The sequence below is a fragment of the Molossus molossus genome, unplaced genomic scaffold (genome assembly GCF_014108415.1).
Source record: "Molossus molossus isolate mMolMol1 unplaced genomic scaffold, mMolMol1.p scaffold_m16_p_35, whole genome shotgun sequence".
NCBI lineage: Eukaryota > Metazoa > Chordata > Mammalia > Chiroptera > Molossidae > Molossus > Molossus molossus.
The window spans coordinates 1,022,377-1,040,995 of NW_023425372.1; the positions used below are offsets into that span (position 1 = coordinate 1,022,377).

Sequence of the window (18,619 nt, forward strand, 5' to 3'; positions counted from 1 at the left end):
TGAATGTGAGCCTGGATTCACTGCCCACATCCAGGTGCTGGGCCTCCTGCTGACAGAGCACCTCTGCCACCTCCAGGGCCCGAGCTGCCAGGCTCCTCCTCGTCCCCTCCGGGGCTCCCGGCCCCGCACCTCCTCATAATTGAGCTGTTCTGCATAATTCATCGCAGGGTGTGAGCCGGAGCCTTTGTGCTGGGAAGAGGGGGTTGGACGAAGGGAGGCTCTCTCTGCGAGGAGACTTGGCAGGCTCGGGCTTGCCAGCTCTGGGCCCAGCTGCCCCTCCTGCAGGAACCGGTGGTGGCGGAGATGGCGCCTGGGGGTGCGTGCAGGGACGGAACCCCTGCGCCGCCCAGGTGTCCTTGGGGTGCAAACAGCGTGGCACTGGACACTCACCCGGCCCCTCTGCCTGCTGGTCTCTTCTGCCGAGAAGGAACTCCTCCACTCCTCCCAGCCGGGCCTGGCATGGCACTGGCTCCCACACCCCGGGGCGGCGTCTGATTTGGTGTTTGGAGTGAGAAGGAGGCAGGAGCCGCAAGTCCTGGGGCCTCCTCGTGGCCAGTCCAGTCTGCGTTGGGTGCATCCGGGGTTCAGTAGCGCCTTGACCACCCCTGGCCAGCCCCTGGCTGATGTCCTGTACCGACATAACCAGACAGGGCGGACGTGGGACGTCTCCCTTCCACTGACCACCAGCCCACCCTGCCAGCCTTCGCAGGTCGGGCAGGGTCCCTGGGGTGTTCATCAGGCCCCGCCCATTCCCACTGCAGGTCCACACTGACTGCCCAGGCCTTTCGCTTCCACAGATCACACACACTCGTCTCTTTGTGTGCCCAAGCGTGGCAGGCAGTGCTGAGTCAGGGGCACGGCCTTTGTCCTGGGCACAGAGTCAGGTGATAGGAGTGGGGGGTGCCCTGTGGGTTTAAGGAGAGCAGCCAGAGGGTGTCCCCGGTCCCTCCCAGGCAAGGAGTGTGGCACCTTGGAGGAGGCAGGTTTGGGGGAGTCCCTTCAGAGGGTCCTGTGGTGATGCACAGTGTCACAGGGCTGGAGACGCCATGGAGATGGTGGGCGGGTGGTGGTGGAGGAGCCCACGCACCCCCGTAGCAGATGGGGGGCCCCGGGTAGGAGGGCGGGACGTCGACCGCTCTGCTCCTGCTGCTCCCAGCGCCAGAGAAAGTGCCCCACCCGGTGCGCCAGGGTCCCAGGCATCGCTGGGAAGCGCCTCGTCCCCCGGAGGCCGGGCCGGCCTGTGCGCCCCGTGGTCTGCGGCCCGGGGCCCTGTGTGTGGAAGGCTTGTCGGGGAGCCGTCCTTCCTGGGGCGCTGGCGGGCGAGAGCGGCAGTGGGAGTCCCTGCGGCCGGGAAGCCTGTGCTCAGGCCGCTCAGCCAGCCTTCCAGGAACCGGACCGCAGTCTGCAGCCCTTCCCTGGCTTCCGCTTTCTGCAGCTCGTCTCTGCCCGGGGGGCCCGGGGGGCCGCCACCGCCCCACGCTGGCCTGGGTGTGGGGAAGGGCCTGTGCCCAGCGGCCCCGATGCAGACACGGCTGGAGCAGGCCTGGGTGTGGGGAAGGGCCTGTGCCCAGCGGCCCCATGCAGACACGGCTGGAGCAGGCCTGGGTGTGGGGAAGGGCCTGTGCCCAGCGGCCCCGATGCAAACGCGGCTCGAGCAGGCTTTGTTGTCCGGCTAGTTCACAGTCCTCGCAGTTACTGGGCGGCTGAAAGGGAAAGGAAGGCGCCCGCCCCTCCCCCACCCCGCTCTCTGGTCCTGAAAGTGCAGGTTTGTAGGGTTGGGGAGGCCCTGGGGTCCGGGGCTGGTGGCAGCGAGGGACACAAAGAGCTTGTGGTCAGGACGGATGCCCTGTCTTCATGGGAACCTGGTCCTGGTCCTGCCTCCTGTGCCACCTCGTCTGGGGCCCCTCCTTCCTCCAAGGCTGCTGCTGGGCTGTGTGTCCCCTTCCTGCCCCAGGAGTCTGTGGGGGTGTTGGCCTCAGACCGATGGGGGCTGGTGGGCAGTCTGGAGGCGCCCCAACCACTGGGGGCTGGGAGCTGCAGCCCCAGGTGTCCCTCCTGTGTGGAACCTGGGGAAGGGCAGTGCCGAGTGGCCTCGTGAGGAGGGGGGGTTTCCTCAGAAAAGTGGGGGTGTAGCAGAAGAGAGGCACCCCTTAATGTAAAAAAATCGAAGTGAGTCTTTAGAATTGTTGTTCACACTTCCTTTTGGGGTTTGGGGCTGCCTGGGGATTTAGTCTGCCCCCTCTGTGCCACAGCAGTCGGAAAACGTGGTTTCAGCACGGCGTGGAACGAGCTACCGCGTGGGAAGGACCGGTGCTCACGAGTAGTTGTGTCCGTTCTAGACCCCTGGCTCTTTTTTTTTATCCTCACCCGAGGACATTTTTCCATTTTTTGTTCAGATAGAGTGGGAGGGAGAGAGCGGGAGAGAGAAACATCGATGTGAAAGGGACACATCGAGTGGCTGCCACCCACACGACCCAACCAGGGCCGGGGACAAACTGCCACCGAGGTACGTGCCCTTAGCGGGAACCGAACCTGGGTCTCTCTGGACCGCAGGCCGACGCTCTAACCGCTGAGCCAAACCGGCCAGGGCTAAACCACTGACTCTTCTGAAAGGGCCCCCAGCACATGCTGGGCTGGAGTATAGGACCTGGGCACAGGAGTGTGTTTTGGGGACTGGCGCTCCGGTGCTTGGTGGGGTGCGGGCTGTGGGCCATGTTCGCCTGGTCCTGGGTATTGAACGTCCCAGCGGGAGGCCAGCCCAGCAGGGTGGTTGCGATGGGCGCTGTGTCTCGTCACAGGCATGCCCGCCTGTGCTCCAGCTCCTGGGCTGGAACCGTGCTCACCAGGCCTCTGCTGGGGGTGCAGGCACCACGCACACGTCGTGACCCGTGGGTGGCGGTGACCTCGAACCCCAGAGCAGAGGCTGCTGCCAGGCCCTGCGCCCGCGGGTTCCTCCTCCCCAGGTCGAGGTTTCCCGGCCCAGGGCCCCTCCGCCCTCCGCCTTCCTCTCATTTCCACTGCGTTGGCACAATCGGCCTGAGAGCGGTTTCTGTTCTGGAAAGTTCTTTTCCCGATCGGCCTGGTCTGTTCTGACGTTTTACTCTTTCTCACTTTTCTTCTCTGGTGTTTACCCTCTGAGCCTCCTCTGGGTCAGCGTCCCCACCGCTCTTTGGAGGAGGCCCGAGCTGACCCATGTGGCTGTCTGCATGGCGCTGCCCAGACCCTCTGCCCACGTGCCCTCCATGCCGGCCTCCCCGGGTCCCTGCAGCTTTGGTGATGGATGCTCCTGGGTGGTCTCCCCCTCCTGGCCTGGTGGGCAGGGTCCTTGGCTCTAGGTGGTCATGGCAGGCCTACCCGGGCTGACAGACGAGGTGTCAGTTCCCCTGCACCATGGCCCTGGGACTCGGACTTTCCTCCTGAGCTCAGCTCTGCGTCAGGGTGATGCCACCGACTCTGCGCTCGGAAGTGTTGTGAGAGGCTTCCTGGTCTCCCCGTGGGCCGAGAGGCAGGCATGGTGCAGGCTCATGGCCGCAGGCTCCGTGGCTGGGCGATGTGACAGCGGTGTCCAGGGCAGAAGAAGTGCCAGGGCCTGACCTGTCCACTTGACGTCTCCATGAACAGTTTTTGTGCTTTTGCTGTGCTGTTGGCTGTTTTCTGTGGACCCCTGATGGGCAGGCTCTGTCCTCGGGTCAGAGACCCGCTTCCCCAGCACTACTGGCCCCCCTCGGGCTCTCCCTGCAGGTCGTGTGGTGGACACACAGCTGCCCGCGCTCACCTGTCTTAGCTCTGAGGGATGGAACTCACCAGGCTCCCGTCACCAGGGCTGACAGTCTTAGTAGGTTGATGTGGAAAGTCCCGAGTGTGTCCCTTCTCTGGGAATTCAGGTGACGGGAGCGCGGGGTGGGACCTCCCTTCTCGTCCACCGTGACTTTCTGACTGCAAACTGCTTCACGGTCCAGTTCCACGGTGGACCTGCCGGTGGGGAAAGGACTGCCCTTGAGTGACAGCTGTGATGGTCCAGTCGGAGCGTCATCCTGCGCACCCGAAGGCGGCGGGCTCCATCTTTGCTTGGCGTGCGCGCTGGAGGCCGCCCGTGGATGTTTTTCTCCCCTTCTTCCTTCCTTCCCTCCCTCCCTCTTCCCCTCTCTAAAATCAATTTTTTAAAAAAAGGAAAGAAAAAAAATGTTCCACTGTACTTGGAGCTTTTTTTTTTGGCCAATTTGTGAGAATATTTCATCAGCTGCCAGTCCTGGGGCCAGTGCAGGCTGGTTCTCAGTGCTGTGGGGTCCCGGGGTTGGGGTGCAGGCTGGTTCTCAGTGCTGTGGGGTCCCGGGGTTGGGGTGCAGGCTGGTTCTCAGTGCTGTGGGGTCCCGGGCTTGGGGTACAGGCTGGTTCTCAGTGCTGTGGGGTCCCAGGGTTGGGGTGCAGGCTGGTTCTCAGTGCTGTGGGGTCCCGGGCTTGGGGTACAGGCTGGTTCTCAGTGCTGTGGGGTCCCAGGGTTGGGGTGCAGGCTGGTTCTCAGTGCTGTGAGGTCCCGGGCTTGGGGTGCAAGCTGGTTCTCAGTGCTGTGGGGTCCCGGGGTTGGGGTGCAGGCTGGTTCTCAGTGCTGTGGGGTCCTGGGGTTGGGGTGCAGGCTGGTTCTCAGTGCTGTGGGGTCCCGGGCTTGGGGTACAGGCTGGTTCTCAGTGCTGTGGGGTCCCGGGGTTGGGGTGCAGGCTGGTTCTCACTGCTGTGAGGTCCCGGGCTTGGGGTGCAGGCTGGTTCTCAGTGCTGTGGGGTCCCGGGCTTGGGGTACAGGCTGGTTCTCAGTGCTGTGGGTTCCCAGGGTTGGGGTGCAGGCTGGTTCTCAGGTCTGTGGGGTCCCGGGGTTGGGGTGCAGGCTGGTTCTCAGGTCTGTGGGGTCCCGGGGTTGGGGTGCAGGCTGGTTCTCAGTGCTGTGGGGTCCCGGGCTTGGGGTGCAGGCTGGTTCTCAGTGCTGTGGGGTCCTGGGCTTGGGGTGCAGGCTGGTTCTCAGTGCTGTGGGGTCCCGGGCTTGGGGTGCAGGCTGGTTCTCACTGCTGTGGGGTCCCGGGCTTGGGGTGCAGGCTGGTTCTCAGTGCTGTGGGGTCCCGGGCTTGGGGTGCAGACCGGTCTCACTGCTGTGGGGTCCCGGGGTTGGGGTGCAGGCTGGTTCTCAGGTCTGTGGGGTCCCAGGGTTGGGGTGCAGGCTGGTTCTCAGTGCTGTGGGGTCCCGGGCTTGGGGTGCAGGCTGGTTCTCAGTGCTGTGGGGTCCCGGGCTTGGGGTGCAGGCTGGTTCTCAGTGCTGTGGGGTCCCGGGCTTGGGGTGCAGGCTGGTTCTCACTGCTGTGGGGTCCCGGGCTTGGGGTGCAGGCTGGTTCTCAGTGCTGTGGGGTCCCGGGCTTGGGGTGCAGACCGGTCTCACTGCTGTGGGGTCCTGGGGTTGGGGTGCAGGCTGGTTCTCACTGCTGTGGGGTCCCGGGCTTGGGGTGCAGGCTGGTTCTCAGTGCTGTGGGGTCCCGGGCTTGGGGTGCAGACCGGTCTCACTGCTGTGGGGTCCTGGGGTTGGAGGTGGGCTGCTGTCCTCTGAGTGGTTGTGAGGTGCTGATGGGACACAGCGAGAGGCCAGAGTTGCGTCTGGGAGCCTCTGCCCTGGAGGCAGCCTCCGTGTCTGGAACCGGCGGAAACCTGAGGCCAGGCTGCTGCGAGGGGCTTGGTGGTCAGGCCCTGAGGGGGGGGAGGTGGGGAGGACAGCACAAGTCCAGTCCGATGACCTGGGAGGGGGCTCGGCATGGCTCCCTGGCCCACTGCTCTGTGGGATGGTGGTCTCGAGCCCGCTGCCGGCCTGTGCATTGGTGCCAGGCAAGAGAGGGTCTTCTTGTCTCCCCCGCCCCCATGGCCCCTGGCCCAGGCCCAGTAGGGTGCCATCCCTCCAGCCTCTGGGAGTCCGTGGCCGTGGCCGGTGCCTGCCCTGGACCAGCTGCTTGGCCCCCTCCCAAGAGCTGCTTGCACTCCTGGTGGCCACCCCACCCCCAATGGCCTGGCCGAACTCTCACCGCCACAGCTTAGACCAGCCACCGTGGGATAGCCTGGTCAGGAGGCCTGGAGGCTGGGGTGCCCGGCTCGGGCGCAGCAGTGGCTCTGGCCTTTGCTGGGCCCCAGTTGGGGAAGCCGCTGACCTCGGCGGTTTGGTGTTCAGCCAACAATTTGTGTCACCTTTTTAAAAAAATGCTTCTTATAACAGCTTTATTGAAATCATTTACATAAAATTCACCCTTCCTAAGAGTGCTGTTTCTGGTCTCAGCAACTATCACCGTGACCTCGTTTCAGAGTATTTTCTTCAGGCCGAGAAAACCTGTGCCCGGGAGCTCTCACGCCTCGGCACCCGGCCCCACTTCTCGTCCGGCTCTGCCTGCTCCGGGCCTTTCGCGTGGATGGACTCAGCTGGGGGCCTGCTGTGCCGGCTGCTCACTGAGCGGTGGTCAGGGCTGCCCCGCAGCGGTGTTGGCGGCCCCCACGTCTGATCTGCTGTGTGCGTTCACAGACGCTTCTGTGTGGATGCGTTTTCCGCAGTCTGGGGCCGGGCCAGGTGTGGTGCCACATCTCCTGGGGATTCCGTATTTCATGTGGACCCGGCACACTGCCCCACGGCTGCCGTGGCCCGTCCCCCCTCCAGCAACGTGGGTGGGGTCTACTTCTTCTCCACGTTGTCACCAAACTCGTGGTCCGTCCCAGTGAGTGTGCGAGGCCCTGCGTTGTGTCCTCCGGTTCAGCTCCTCCGCGATCACAGTGACACGTGCCCTTGACGGAAGTAAGAGTGTTCCCCGCGTGCTGCGTCCGGCGCTCTCCAGGGGGCCGATCTGCAGGCCATTTGCTCACGGGGGTCCTGCAGCGGCTGCACCGTGCCGCGTCCCCTCAGCAGCGCACAGGCTCCGGTGTCCCCCTGTCCCTGCCGGCACCCGCTGTTTCCCGTGGGCGTGGGTGTGGCCCTCCTCGTGGGAGGCGTGGTCTCAGTGTGGGTTGATTTTTGTTTCTCTGGGGACCAGCGATACCGAGCACCTCTCAGTTCACGGCCTTTGCCCTTTTTTCAGCTGTTTCTGTGTGTGTGCTGGGAGTGGCTGTCCTCTGTGCCCTGGACACAGACCCCGACAGAGCCCGATTCGCACGTCCTCCCTCCCATTCCGTGGGGTGGGCCCCCCTGCCCCGCGGCGTCCTCCCCGCGCAGAGGCTTCTGGCTTTGGGCCCCTCCCTGCTCTGCTTGTCTCTCGTTCCTCCGCTCACTGTCGCCCGAGCAGCTGGTTTCGGGCTGGGGAGCGGCCCCGCGCTTCAGCAGGGGCTTCGCACTTGAGCGGCCCGGCTGCCAGATACCTCGGCCCCTGGCTCGCATTGTGGAGAGGCTGCCAGACCCCCTGCCCAGGTGAGCCTTGGGGGTGTCTCCTTTGCAGGCTCCCTTTCCAGCCACGTAGGGAAGGGAGCAGTGACAGTGGAGGTGCCGTCAGTGGAGGCTCGTTCTGCAGGACCGTGGAGGGTGGTCCTCGGGATGTCTTTCCCGGCAGACGCTCAGGGCGTGGGGGTGCTCCTGCGACTTCTGCCGAGCTGGCCTCCAGGGTTGCACCCTGTGGGGGTGGTGGGGTTGCCTCCCTTGTGGGACAGTCTCCCCTGCCAACCTCGGCTTTCCCTAGAAACCCTCCCACCGCAATCAGGGTGGCCTGGGATGCTCCCCCCAGCCAGCTCCCAGCACAGCCTGCTTGTGCACTTGCCGGGAGCTCTGTCCCTGCTGTTCGACTCTGTGTGTCCACATACAGTGCAGACGCCTCGCGTGAGCAGCTGCTCGCGGTCACACTGAGACTGGCTGCCATCCACGGTGTGCTCCCCTCCCGTGGGCTGAGACCTGGTGGGAGATTGTGCAGGAGGGAGTGCTGGAGGGGGTGAGGGAGGGGGTGAGGGAGGGGGTGAGGGAGGGGGTGAGGGAGAAGGTGCGGAGGGGTGAGGGAGAGGCTGAGAGAGGGTGAGGGGAGGGTACAGAGGGGTGAGGGGGAGGGTACAGAGGGGTGAGGGGGAGGGTACAGAGGGGTGAGGGAGAGGCTGAGGGAGAGGGTGAAGGGAGGGCGCAGGGCAGGTGTGCCCCACAGCATAGCACAAGCATGTGAGGGGTACACCCAGCTCTGTGAGCTACCCATGGGCGACCCCTGAGAAGGTATGAAGTTGGGGGTTGCTCTCTGTGGGGTGGCCGAATGCGGGGCCCTAACTGTCTTCCCCCGCACGGACACCTCCCCCGTCTCGACCTGCTGTCTGGACTTGGTCAAAAGCAGGCAGCTGTCCGGTTTGCTCAGTAGTCAGACCATCAGTCTACCAACCGAAGAAGAGTCTCGGGTTCGATTTCTGGTCAAGGGCAGGTACCTGGATTGCAGGTTCTCTTTCCAGCCCTGACTGGGGCCTTTCGGGAGGCAACCAATCAAAGTGTGTCTCTTCCCCCCTCCCTTCTTCTGTAAAAGTGGAGGGAAAGTACCCTCGGGTGTCAGCGAGGTCACCAGAGCGGTGCCGGCCCCATGCCCTCAGCAGGCCCTCCACCACGTCCGTCCGTCACGGGAACTTCTTCCGGGGCCAGCCGGGCACCCCCACCCGCGTGTGGGCTGTGGGCTGTGTGCCGTGGGCTCTGCTTTGCCTTCGGGTGTGTGCCGCCCCGCGAGTTGGCTCAAACACCTGTGTCTAGAAGGCGCGAGGAGTGGGCAGTGAGAGGGAAGGAGCTGTGGCCGGCCGTTTGTCGGCTGTCAGTGCAGTAACTGGGCAGTGACCAGACATGCGGTGTCCAGAGGGCCAGGGGTGACTGTCCCTGCCTGGGGGCCACCAGGTCTGCCCATGCCCTCCTGCCTGGCGTCCGAACCGGCCTGTGAGACCTGGCAGACAGGGTCAGCCTGCCAGGGGTCCTCGGAGTGCCCCAGGGGCTCCGCTGCACTCGGGGAGCCGCTGCGGTCCTGGGCTGCGGTCCTGGGCTGCGGTCCCTGCTCCACCACTGCCGGCTTCCGGGTTGGCGTGCTCCTGGGCACTGCGTCAGGGGCCTTGTGTTCTGGTCCCATTTGGTCCCCTGGGGTCTGGAGGATTCTGCTCTTTGTCCCGAGGGCACCATCACTGGACTTTGATCCCTATTCCTACCCCCGAGGAGCTGGCTGGGGTCGGCCCCAGAGCTTCTGCCCTTCGCTCAGGGAGGGTCCCCCTCCTCGCCCAGACTCGGCCTGCTCTCCTGTCCTGCTGTCCCTGCACGGTCTCCTACCAGGTCTGACAGTGGGACTGCAGGCCCTTCCCCCAGCTGGGTCGGTCCCCAGGGCTGTTGGACTCGCCCCCAGGTTGGCGCTGCGGGTGAAGCCCAGCCCGAGGGGCAGGCTTCCCTCCCTCCAGACTTGTTCTGGCAGCAAGGGCCTGGCCCTTCGGCAGGGAGTTCAAGGATCCCAGGGTGGTCAGGGGGGTCGGGCATTCTGGGCACACGGGCATTCGCCCAGGGCAACTGCTGGGCTTCCGCCTGGGCCTGCTCCTTGGCAGCACCTGTCCCCCCTGGTCCCTCAGCCACAGCACTGGCGTGGGAGGCCGTGGGCGATGGGTCTGAGTGCTCAGCGTCCGGGAAGCGGCCCTCGCCTTGAAGGTGCCCGCACAGCCTGCCCAGTGGATGGGGCCAGGCTGAGGGCCGTGCAGGTGGGCGTGGCCGCCAGCAGCCAAGCTGTCTGACACCCTCAGAAGTTGCTTGAGGTTTCTCGGAATCGGGGCCTGTGGCAACCAGGCTGGTTTCCTCCCCGTGTGCTGTCTGCTCAGACAGGAAGCCCCACCCTTGCATGTCACTGTGTGTGTGTGTCGTCGTCCTTGTGTGTGTGTGTGTGTGTGTGTGTGTGTCCCCGTGCCCAGGTGGGCAGGTCCACACAGAGCAGCAGAGGTCAGCTGGCCCGAGGGCGCCATCACTGGGCTCCGGCTCCTGTAAAAAGTAGCCCCAAGTGGGTCTTTCCTGAATGGCTGTCTCTGTGTCTGCGCAGACCACCCAGAGTTGCCTGTAGGCTCACCTCTGAGACGTGTCCCAGGAGCTGGACTGGCTCCGCTGCAGGGCCCAGACCATCGCCCTGGGGCATTGGCCATGGGGCCTGAGGGCCGCCTACTTCCTGATCCCCACCCCTGCCCACTGGGCTCCTGAACTGAGGCTGCAGGACTCGTGGCGGCCCCAGGGTGGGGTGCGGCCCGGACAGGACCTTCCCCTGGAGCCCTCAGTCCACGGCCCCCTGCCCAGGGTCCAGCCTGTCCCATGGCTCTGGTTTCCTCGTGACGGCTGTGGTGAGCAGCACCTGGACTGACCACTTGCCTCCCCTCCTCCCCAGAGAAGCCCCTGCCCCCTCGGGGCCAGTTCTGAGGTACAGGCTTTTCTCCAAGCTCCTGGAGGTGGGAGGGTCCCAACATCTGCTCTGTCCTCTCGAGGGCAGGCCTGGGAGAGTGACCGGCAGACACTGTCCGTCCCTAAGCGGGTAGCTGTGTCGGCTCGCCTGGGCACCCACAGAGCCTCGTGGACACAGCCAGGCCCCTCATACTTTGGGCACCGTCCATCTTCCCAGGAAGAGAGCCGTGCTTCCTGGGGTCCTGGGCGGGAGGTTCGCTTGCTTTCAGATGCCTGGGGGCCCCCTCGGACCCCCAGCATCCTGAAGCTCAGCTGACCTGTTGTACACACCCTGCGTTCTGAGAATGTTCCTTGGAGCGGTCCTTGCGGGGGTGAGGGGGGGGGATGTTCACTCAGAAGCAGTTTTTGAAATTAGTTCTATTTGGTGAAATCCAGAACTTGGGGGAGGGGGGGCAGCGTGTGACACCCCTGGCAAGCTCTGGGCTACCTGACAGAGGGCCCTACACTGGGCCAGGGGGGTCTGCCCCCCAGGCTCCGGGAGGCAGAGCTGTTCTGAGCAGACTTGGGAAAGGTCTTCTGCTCCTGTGGGCTGTGGGGAGGGCCAGGCCCGCTGGGGACTCACTCAGGCCCTTGGCACCCGCCAGGACTTCTGCCCGCTCATGGCCCACCCGTGCCGCTGCTCCCACACGCAGGTCAGGGTCTGAGCCCACTGGACACACCTCACGTGCAGTTGGATCTGCTGGCTGGGGGCCCCTGCCCAGGCTGTGGACATGGCTGGAGGTGCCAATGGGAACTCCGTTTGTGTCCCTCACAGGTCTCCTCCGAGCCCCCCGTCTCCATAAGAAAAACAGACGACGCTCCCCCCCAGCACCCCACGTCTTCTGAGAAGGACAAACAGTCCGGCTGGCTGCGGACCCTTGCCAGCTCCTCCAGCAAGGTCTGCCCCGGGCCTGGTGGGATGAAGGGCGGGGCTGGGAGGGATGAAGGGCGGGGCCGGGCGGGGTGAGGGGCGGGGCCGGGCGGGATGAAGGGCGGGACCGGGCGGGGCTGGGCGGGGTGGGGCGGGATGAAGGGCGGGACCGGGTGGGGTGAGGGGCGGGGCCGGGCAGGGTGAGGGGCGGGGCCTGCGGGTGGGGGCCGGGCTGGCAGCCCCCTGCTCGGCCTCTGACTTGGCGCCCCGCCCCTCAGAGCCTGGGCTGCGTGCACCCTCGCCAGCGCCTCTCCGCCTTCCGACCCTGGTCCCCTGCGGTTTCTGCGAGTGACAAAGAGCTCTCCCCACACCTCCCAGCCCTGATTCGAGACAGGTAAGGGCCGCTCAGTTCAGCAGCCGCAGTCACCACAGGCCTGGGCCCAGACGGACTCCGCAGCCTCCGTGTCAGCGGTGATCAGCTCCCTAAGGAGTGTTTTCAAGCAGACGGGATGGACGCGGCTCGCAAGGGCCTGTGTGAGCCCGAGGACGGGCTCCTCGGGTGGCGGCCGCGCTCACCCAGACCGGGCAGCACTGGGGCGTGTTCCTGCTCTGTGCGTGGCCTGCGTGGACCTGCCCGCTGCACACGCCCCCTCGCCCGCTGCCTCCACTGAGCCGCGTGGGCTGACGGGGCCTCGCCTCCCGCCTCCCGACGGAGCTCTCTGGGCATCTGCGCATGCACACAGCTCATTTGTGGGCTACATGCCCAGACCCCAGTGGCCCGGCCATTATGAGTGTTGGTCATTCTGATGGGTGTCAGGACGAGTGCGTCCAGAACTTTTTGTGGTGTCAGGAGTTGGCTGCGGCCCACGGAGGACATGGTGGCCAGTGTTCACATTGCAGCTTCGGGGCCCTGGCGTGCTCGCAGGCTGGCGCTGGGTGGGCAGGGTACGGGGGGCCACGCCTGCAGCTCCGATGCCCACCTCCTCTGCAGCTTCTACTCCTACAAGAGCTTCGAGACGGGTGTGGCCCCCAACGTGGCCCTGGCCCCGCCGGCCCAGCAGAAGGTTGTGAGCAGCCCGCCATGTGCCACCATCGTCTCCCGGGCCCCCGAGCCCCTCACCACCTGCATCCAGCCGCGGAAACGGAAGCTGACAGTGGACACGCCTGGGGCCACAGAGACGCCGGCGCCCACAGTCACCCCGGAGGATGACAAGGACTCAGAGGCCGAGGTGGAGGTGGAAAGCAGAGAAGAATGTGCGTGTGAGCCCCCAGCCTCGCTGTCCCTCAGGCCGGCCTTTGTGGGAGGGACGGGCGTGAGCTCATCTGTAACCTGCAGCCCTTTCTGTCTCCACAGTCACCTCCTCCCTGTCCTCGCTCTCCTCTCCGTCCTTTACCTCATCCAGCTCCGCCAAGGACCTGAGCTCCCCGGGCGTGCACGCCCCGCCCGCCCCGCCCCCCGCCCCAGACACCTCGGCGGCCCCCACCGACGCCCCCAGTGGGGGTCTGGAGGCAGAGCTGGAGCACCTGCGTCAAGCCCTGGAGGGCGGCCTGGACACCAAGGAGGCCAAAGAGAAGTTCCTGCACGAGGTGGTGAAGATGCGCGTGAAGCAGGAGGAGAAGCTGAGCGCCGCCCTGCAGGCCAAGCGCAGCCTCCATCAGGTGAGCCGCAGGCTGGGAGCCCTGGGCCTGGGCCCGTGCTGTCAGTGACCCCTCTGCACGCTGGGTGACACGGGCTGGCCGGCCTTGTCTGCTGGGGGTGGCGTAGAGGGTCGTTTTCCACAGCTCTGTGCTCTGGAAGATGGTGCCGTGAGGCCTTGAGCAGCAGGGACCGGGCAGGGTCTCTGCAGACCTGGCTCGGAGGAGAGGGGCCGGGCACACTGCCTGTCCCCCCACACTGGGTTCTGCCAACTCCACAGAAGTGATTGCTTTCTCGTGAAAAGGGGGCTGGCGGCTTGAAGGGTCTGGGCCCCAGTTGTGCCCTCATCACCCCAAGAAGGGCAGGTGTCCTTGAGCTCAGCCGTCTCCCCAACACTGCCTTTCCAGGCTGGCTTGTTTCCTTTCCGACAAGCGGGGGAGGCTAAGTCCCCAGTGCCTGGGGCGAGGGCGGGGCCTTCACACCTCTGCCGGAGTCTGGCAGCTCAGGGACAGCAACACGTGTGGGCTGCTGGCACCACAACTGTGGTCTGAGCCTGGCGACTGCAGACATTCTCCGCCGAGTGCATTTCAGGCACCAGGCTCAGGATGCTCCCTTCCGGGTCCTGGTTCTGGCTGGAGGTGTGACTTCCCTAGGAAATGCTATTTATAAGCATGTTTGCAGGGGGGAGTTACTGATAACCAGCGCAGCAGGCACGGGAAGGGGGTTGTCTCCATCTGGCTCCATGCCACCTGCCACTGGAACTGAGTGGACCCCTGACTGCAAGGAAGTCCCAGGGGCTGGACACAGAGGGAACTTGGGGAGAGGACGTTGGAGGCCCTGCAGCAGCTAAGTTCGGCAGCCTCCCCTTCAGACCCCAGGCCCAGAACGGCTGCACCGAGCCCTGGCGCGTAGAGGGGAGGCAGAGCCTAGGTCTCGGGATCTTGTGGGCACGGGTCAGAAGACAGAGGGAATGGAGGCAGAGAGAGGAGTCCCGGTGTGGGGCACCTCTGGGGGTCACAGGTGCCGGGGAGTGGCCAGAGCGCTGGTGGGGCAGGTGGGGCATGTGCTTGGCCTGCCGCAGGACTGTCCCCTCTGAGGGGTGCGGGGGACAGAGCTGGGAACCCGGTAGGTCCGGACAGGGCCATGACCTTGAACCTGCTGTCGCAGGAGCTCGAGTTCCTACGTGTGGCCAAGAAGGAGAAGCTGCGGGAAGCCACGGAGGCGAAGCGGAACCTGCGGAAGGAGATTGAACGCCTCCGCGCCGAGAACGAGAAGAAGATGAAAGAGGCCAACGAGGCCCGGCTGCGCCTGAAGCGGGAGCTGGAGCAGGCCCGGCAGGTCCGCGTGTGCGACAAGGGCTGCGAGGCCGGCCGCCTGCGCGCCAAGTACTCCGCCCAGGTACGCGGGGCAGTGGGCGGGGGCAGGCGCGCGCGCCAATGTAGCGAGGTGCCACGTGGGTCTACGCTGTGGCCGGGGACCCCTTGCCTCAGCCCCCTTGACAGCCAGGGGCAGGGCCTGGGCAGCGGGAGGCCGAGGCCGCCGCCCTGAGAGTTCCCACCGCGGGCTCTGCGTGCGCAGTTGGTGGCGGGAGCTGGTCTGCACTGGCGCCGCCTGAGAGGCTCTCCCAGCCCCGGTGACTGGGCTCGGGTCCGGGTGTGTGAAGCGGGGTCTGCTGACGCTGGGGGCGTCCCTTTCAGATCGAGGACCTGCAGGTGAAGCTGCAGCACGCGGAGGCCGACCGCGAGCAGCTGCGCGCCGACCTGCTGCGGGAGCGCGAGGCCCGGGAGCACCTGGAGAAGGTGGTGAAGGAGCTGCAGGAGCAGCTGTGGCCGCGGGCCCGCCCCGAGGCTGCGGGCGGCGAAAGCGGGACAGAGCTGGAGCCCTAGCGGACCCACTGCCTGCTGTCCCGGCTCGGACGCTGCAGGGACGGGCAGGCGGCGCGCACCGCTGGGGGCTCTGCTGGGTGGGGCCTGCCCTCCTGCAGCCCATATAGCACAACGTCTTACTGTGCCTACAACCAACGAGTGTTTGGAACCACATACTTTTGGAATCCACTGCAAAATTTTCTACGGCCAAGTTCAAGCGAGCAAGCTGGGCCCCACCTGCAGCCGGACTCAGGCCAGCCCGGTGGCTGCGGCTGGCCTCCGCTTGCTGGAACATTCTAACATTTACACTTTTGTTATAAGCTATTTAAAACCAATAAGAAGACTTGATATTCAGAAAACAAAAAAATCGACACGTTTTTTAATGACTAACTTTTAAAAGCCCCACCAACATGAGACGCCATCTGAGGACCCGCTAGGGAGCCGGGGTGGTGGCCGCCCCGCCCACAAAGCCATCACAAGCTCATCCGCTCCCGCGGCTGCATGAGGACAGGAAGGGTTTTTCTCCAGAGTCTATTTTTTCAGCGACAAGGACCCAGGTCTCCTGTGCTGCCGCGGGAAGAGCGAGGAGCACGCGCCTGAGCTGACACTGCCGCCTTACGCCCGCCGCCACCGTCCATCTGCAGGGCCCGGCTCCGCCAGGGGCCTCACCGCCGGGAGGTGACAGAAGACTCGGCGCCCCTGACCAGGCGGCCCCTTCTCGGCTGGGTAGACGTCGCTCCTTCAGCCTGGGACGGAGGCTGCAGCATTGGAACAAAACAGCATTATTTCACTTTTTCTTTTTCTCTTTGTTTGTTTGTTCATTTAAACGTATACTTAGAACTGCACTTTGTCAAAAATCTTCCCTTTTTATTCCCCCGTTAACTGAGGTTTTTACTTGTCAAACGTTGAAACCGATTTCTAGAGCAGGTCACATCCTAAGTGCTCGCGCGTTGAGAAACCCCTCTGGTGCTTGGTTGAACAAGGGAATCACACGGAAACGAAACGCAAAAACTGAACTTCGGGGGGTAGTTCTGTGCCTTCCAGCATCTTGTACAGCGAATCCTGACTCGTCTTTTACCCCCAAATATCCGTCTTCAGTAGCGATCGAATCTGCCACTATCAAATAAGTTCCTTGCATTTATTCCAAATAATCTCGTTTACTCTCAACTGTTTATGCAAATTGTATAAGGTTTTTTATGCCCAAGCTTGAAAATGATTTCCCAGTAGACAAGAGGCGCTACCCACCTGGAAATGATGGTATTTATTTACACAAGGAAGATCTTACCGAAATTCTTCGCCTGACTCCGTTCTAACACCGGGCAGCTGCGCACAGGCCAGAGCGGAGACGTGGGTGCCGACGCCCTCTGCGGGGGGTCGCCCTTGGTTTACTGGGGGGCCCAGGTGCTGCTGGACCCCCTCCTAAGTGCAATGCAAACGGGACACCATGTAGACGCAGCGTGTGTTTGGGTTTTGTTTTTTCTTTTTGCTTTGTTTTTCTTTTGCAGTTATTAAACCTGTATGCATGGAATTTTAACCTCTGCCATACGTATACCCCTCGATGGGCATTATTACCGTGTCGTGTAAGGGTCAGTTGTCAGGCAACTCTCAGAACGCGTGTCAGCCTGGTCTTTCTGGAGTTGTGTTTTTTCCAGTCATTTTTCAAGGGAAACTAAGTGGTTTAGTTGGAGCAAAGCTTTACGTGTGTCGGGGCTTCTGTGCTGCCCAGTCGGAGAGTCGCAGGGCGGCCGAGGCCGCCGGGTGCTCCCGCGCTTCCGCGTCCCCAGGCTCCGGAGGGAGATGCCTTCTCTACGTGGTGCATGAGGTGCCGCCCATCCTTGCCCGTGCACTGTCCCCTCTGGTCTCCCGCGCCCCTCTGCCAGCTTTGTCCCCGATCGCCGTCGGGAAGAGCTAGATACGCAGCGGCCCCTTGTCCCCGAGAGCTGGGGGTGAGGCCCTGTCCCACCCAGGCCTGCGGAGCCAGGGGGCAGGAGGGGGACAGGGTGGGCTCCCTTCACCAGCAGCTCAGCTTTCCCGGGCAGCTCCTTGGGCGAGGCCGACGGGCAAGGGCACCTGCCACCTCCACCCGTGGGTGCAGCTCCCTGTGCAGGCCCAGACCCGCCTCCCGGGTGCAGCTGCGGCTCCGTCTTTCCAGGGGGAGACGAGGAATCTGTCTTGTAGGCTGTTGACTCCCTGTGTGTGACACCCATTGTCAGATGATTGTGTATTTAGTTGAATTACTCATTTTTCTATGCTGGAAGAGACTTCACGAAGGGAAAACACAACAGCAATAACACATCTCCGGAGCAGCTAACTCACACCCGGAACTCCGCTTTCCTTCCGAACTGGCCGGTGACAGACGTCACCTGTAAATACTCCGTCACACCCTGTATCCTACGTGTACGTGGGGGGCGTTCTCCAGAAACCCTTTCTTACCTGGTAGCCGTCTTGTTTTCCGGGTGGTTTTCACCGAACATGCTTCTCTGCCAGAGGGGACGGAGACGCCCTGCGGGTTCCCGAGCAGCCCGCCCGGGCTGAGCTCGAGGAAGGTTGTTCTCGCTTCAGTCAGGAGTCACCAACGACCTTTTTTTTTTTCGATTAAGGAAAAAAAAAACAAACACAGCTCTACCTTCGTGTCTGCCGGGAGCGTCCGCATCGCCGTCCCCGTCCCCCTTTGCTGCTGCTGCTGACGTCTGATGACTTACTCTACTATCCGAGAACTATTTTTATGTAATTAATGTATGCGCTCTTGTTTATAAATGCCTGATTTAAAAAGAAAAAGAGATGCTTGGCATATTTATCTGTTTCGCTCTGTACCCAGCCGTCCCCTGGCGCCCCTCCCCCAAACATGATGATGTACAGCGAGGACACAAGCCGCCATGCCTGGGCCCATCCCGCACACCATCCCTGCCTGGGCACGGGGAGGGGAAGGGGCGTCCGCCCCCGGGTCACGCCGAGCTGTGCCCTTCCTGACACGGTGCATGTCAGCGAGGCCCTGCCGGGCCAGGCTGGGTGCACCCTTCCTGGGTCAGCCTCGAGGGGTCTGTGAGGTCCCTCGAAGAGCCAGGGAACAGGGTGTCAGAACCCCAGACTCCAGTGCTCCCTGAGAGAGAAGCACAGGACCCCCTACACGCCTGCCTGACTTCCCAGGAGCTTCCCTGGGCCTCGCAGACCTTGCTGTGCTGGGCCCCGGGCACCAGACTTCCTTGGCTGCCCACATCCGGCCTCCCAGCCCAGCCCTCCTGGTCATCCAGAGACCCCGGCAGGCAGGAGCGCGGGAACAGCCCAGCGCAGGGTGACTCCCAGGTGCCTGCGTCCTGCAACCTCGGGAAACCCCTCAAACCTGGGCCCAGAAGTGCTGCTGCTGCACACAGACACCCCCCCCCCAGAGGTCCCCAGGTGCAGGTGGCCTTGTCCATGCCACCCCAGGACTGGGAGGGGGACAGCAGGGCCCCCAGCAGCTACTCTTCGTGGGGTTGCTGCTCAGGGTCTGAGACCAGCTGATGGGCTGGGTGGACGGAGGCTGAGCCACTTCCCCTTCTGCTGTGCATGGACCAGGCGCCCTGCTCAGGGTCCTGGGGTGCCCCAAGGTGTAGACAGCAAACCCCACTCCACGGGCCCAGCTGAGGCCATGATACCCTCTATTCCCAAGAACGTCCCCCCACCGCAGCTGCCCCCCAACCCAGGCCCCACACACCAGACGAGGAGGGAGGGGGAGCGAAGACCGGTGGCCAGACCCTGTGGTCCCAGACACTGGCCATGTGATGCTTCCTGCCAGACCACAGTGTCTGCTGAGGTGTCGAGCACCCCCGGCAATGCCCATCAGGAGGGCTGTCCTTCCTGCT

General features: G+C 63.9%; 1 protein-coding gene across 1 annotated transcript in view; it reads left to right on the forward strand.

The window, feature by feature from the left end:
* The window catches only part of SKI (SKI proto-oncogene), a 58,648-nt gene extending 41,520 nt beyond the window's left edge, over positions 1-17,128 (forward strand). The window contains exons 2-7 of the mRNA XM_036281430.1: positions 11,181-11,303; positions 11,555-11,670; positions 12,268-12,530; positions 12,631-12,935; positions 14,080-14,310; positions 14,610-17,128. Coding sequence (XP_036137323.1) covers positions 11,181-11,303; positions 11,555-11,670; positions 12,268-12,530; positions 12,631-12,935; positions 14,080-14,310; positions 14,610-14,798 — 1,227 coding nt within the window. The 3' untranslated portion in view covers positions 14,799-17,128. The remainder of the gene's footprint in view (positions 1-11,180; positions 11,304-11,554; positions 11,671-12,267; positions 12,531-12,630; positions 12,936-14,079; positions 14,311-14,609) is intronic.
* The last annotated feature ends 1,491 nt before the right edge of the window (positions 17,129-18,619 follow it).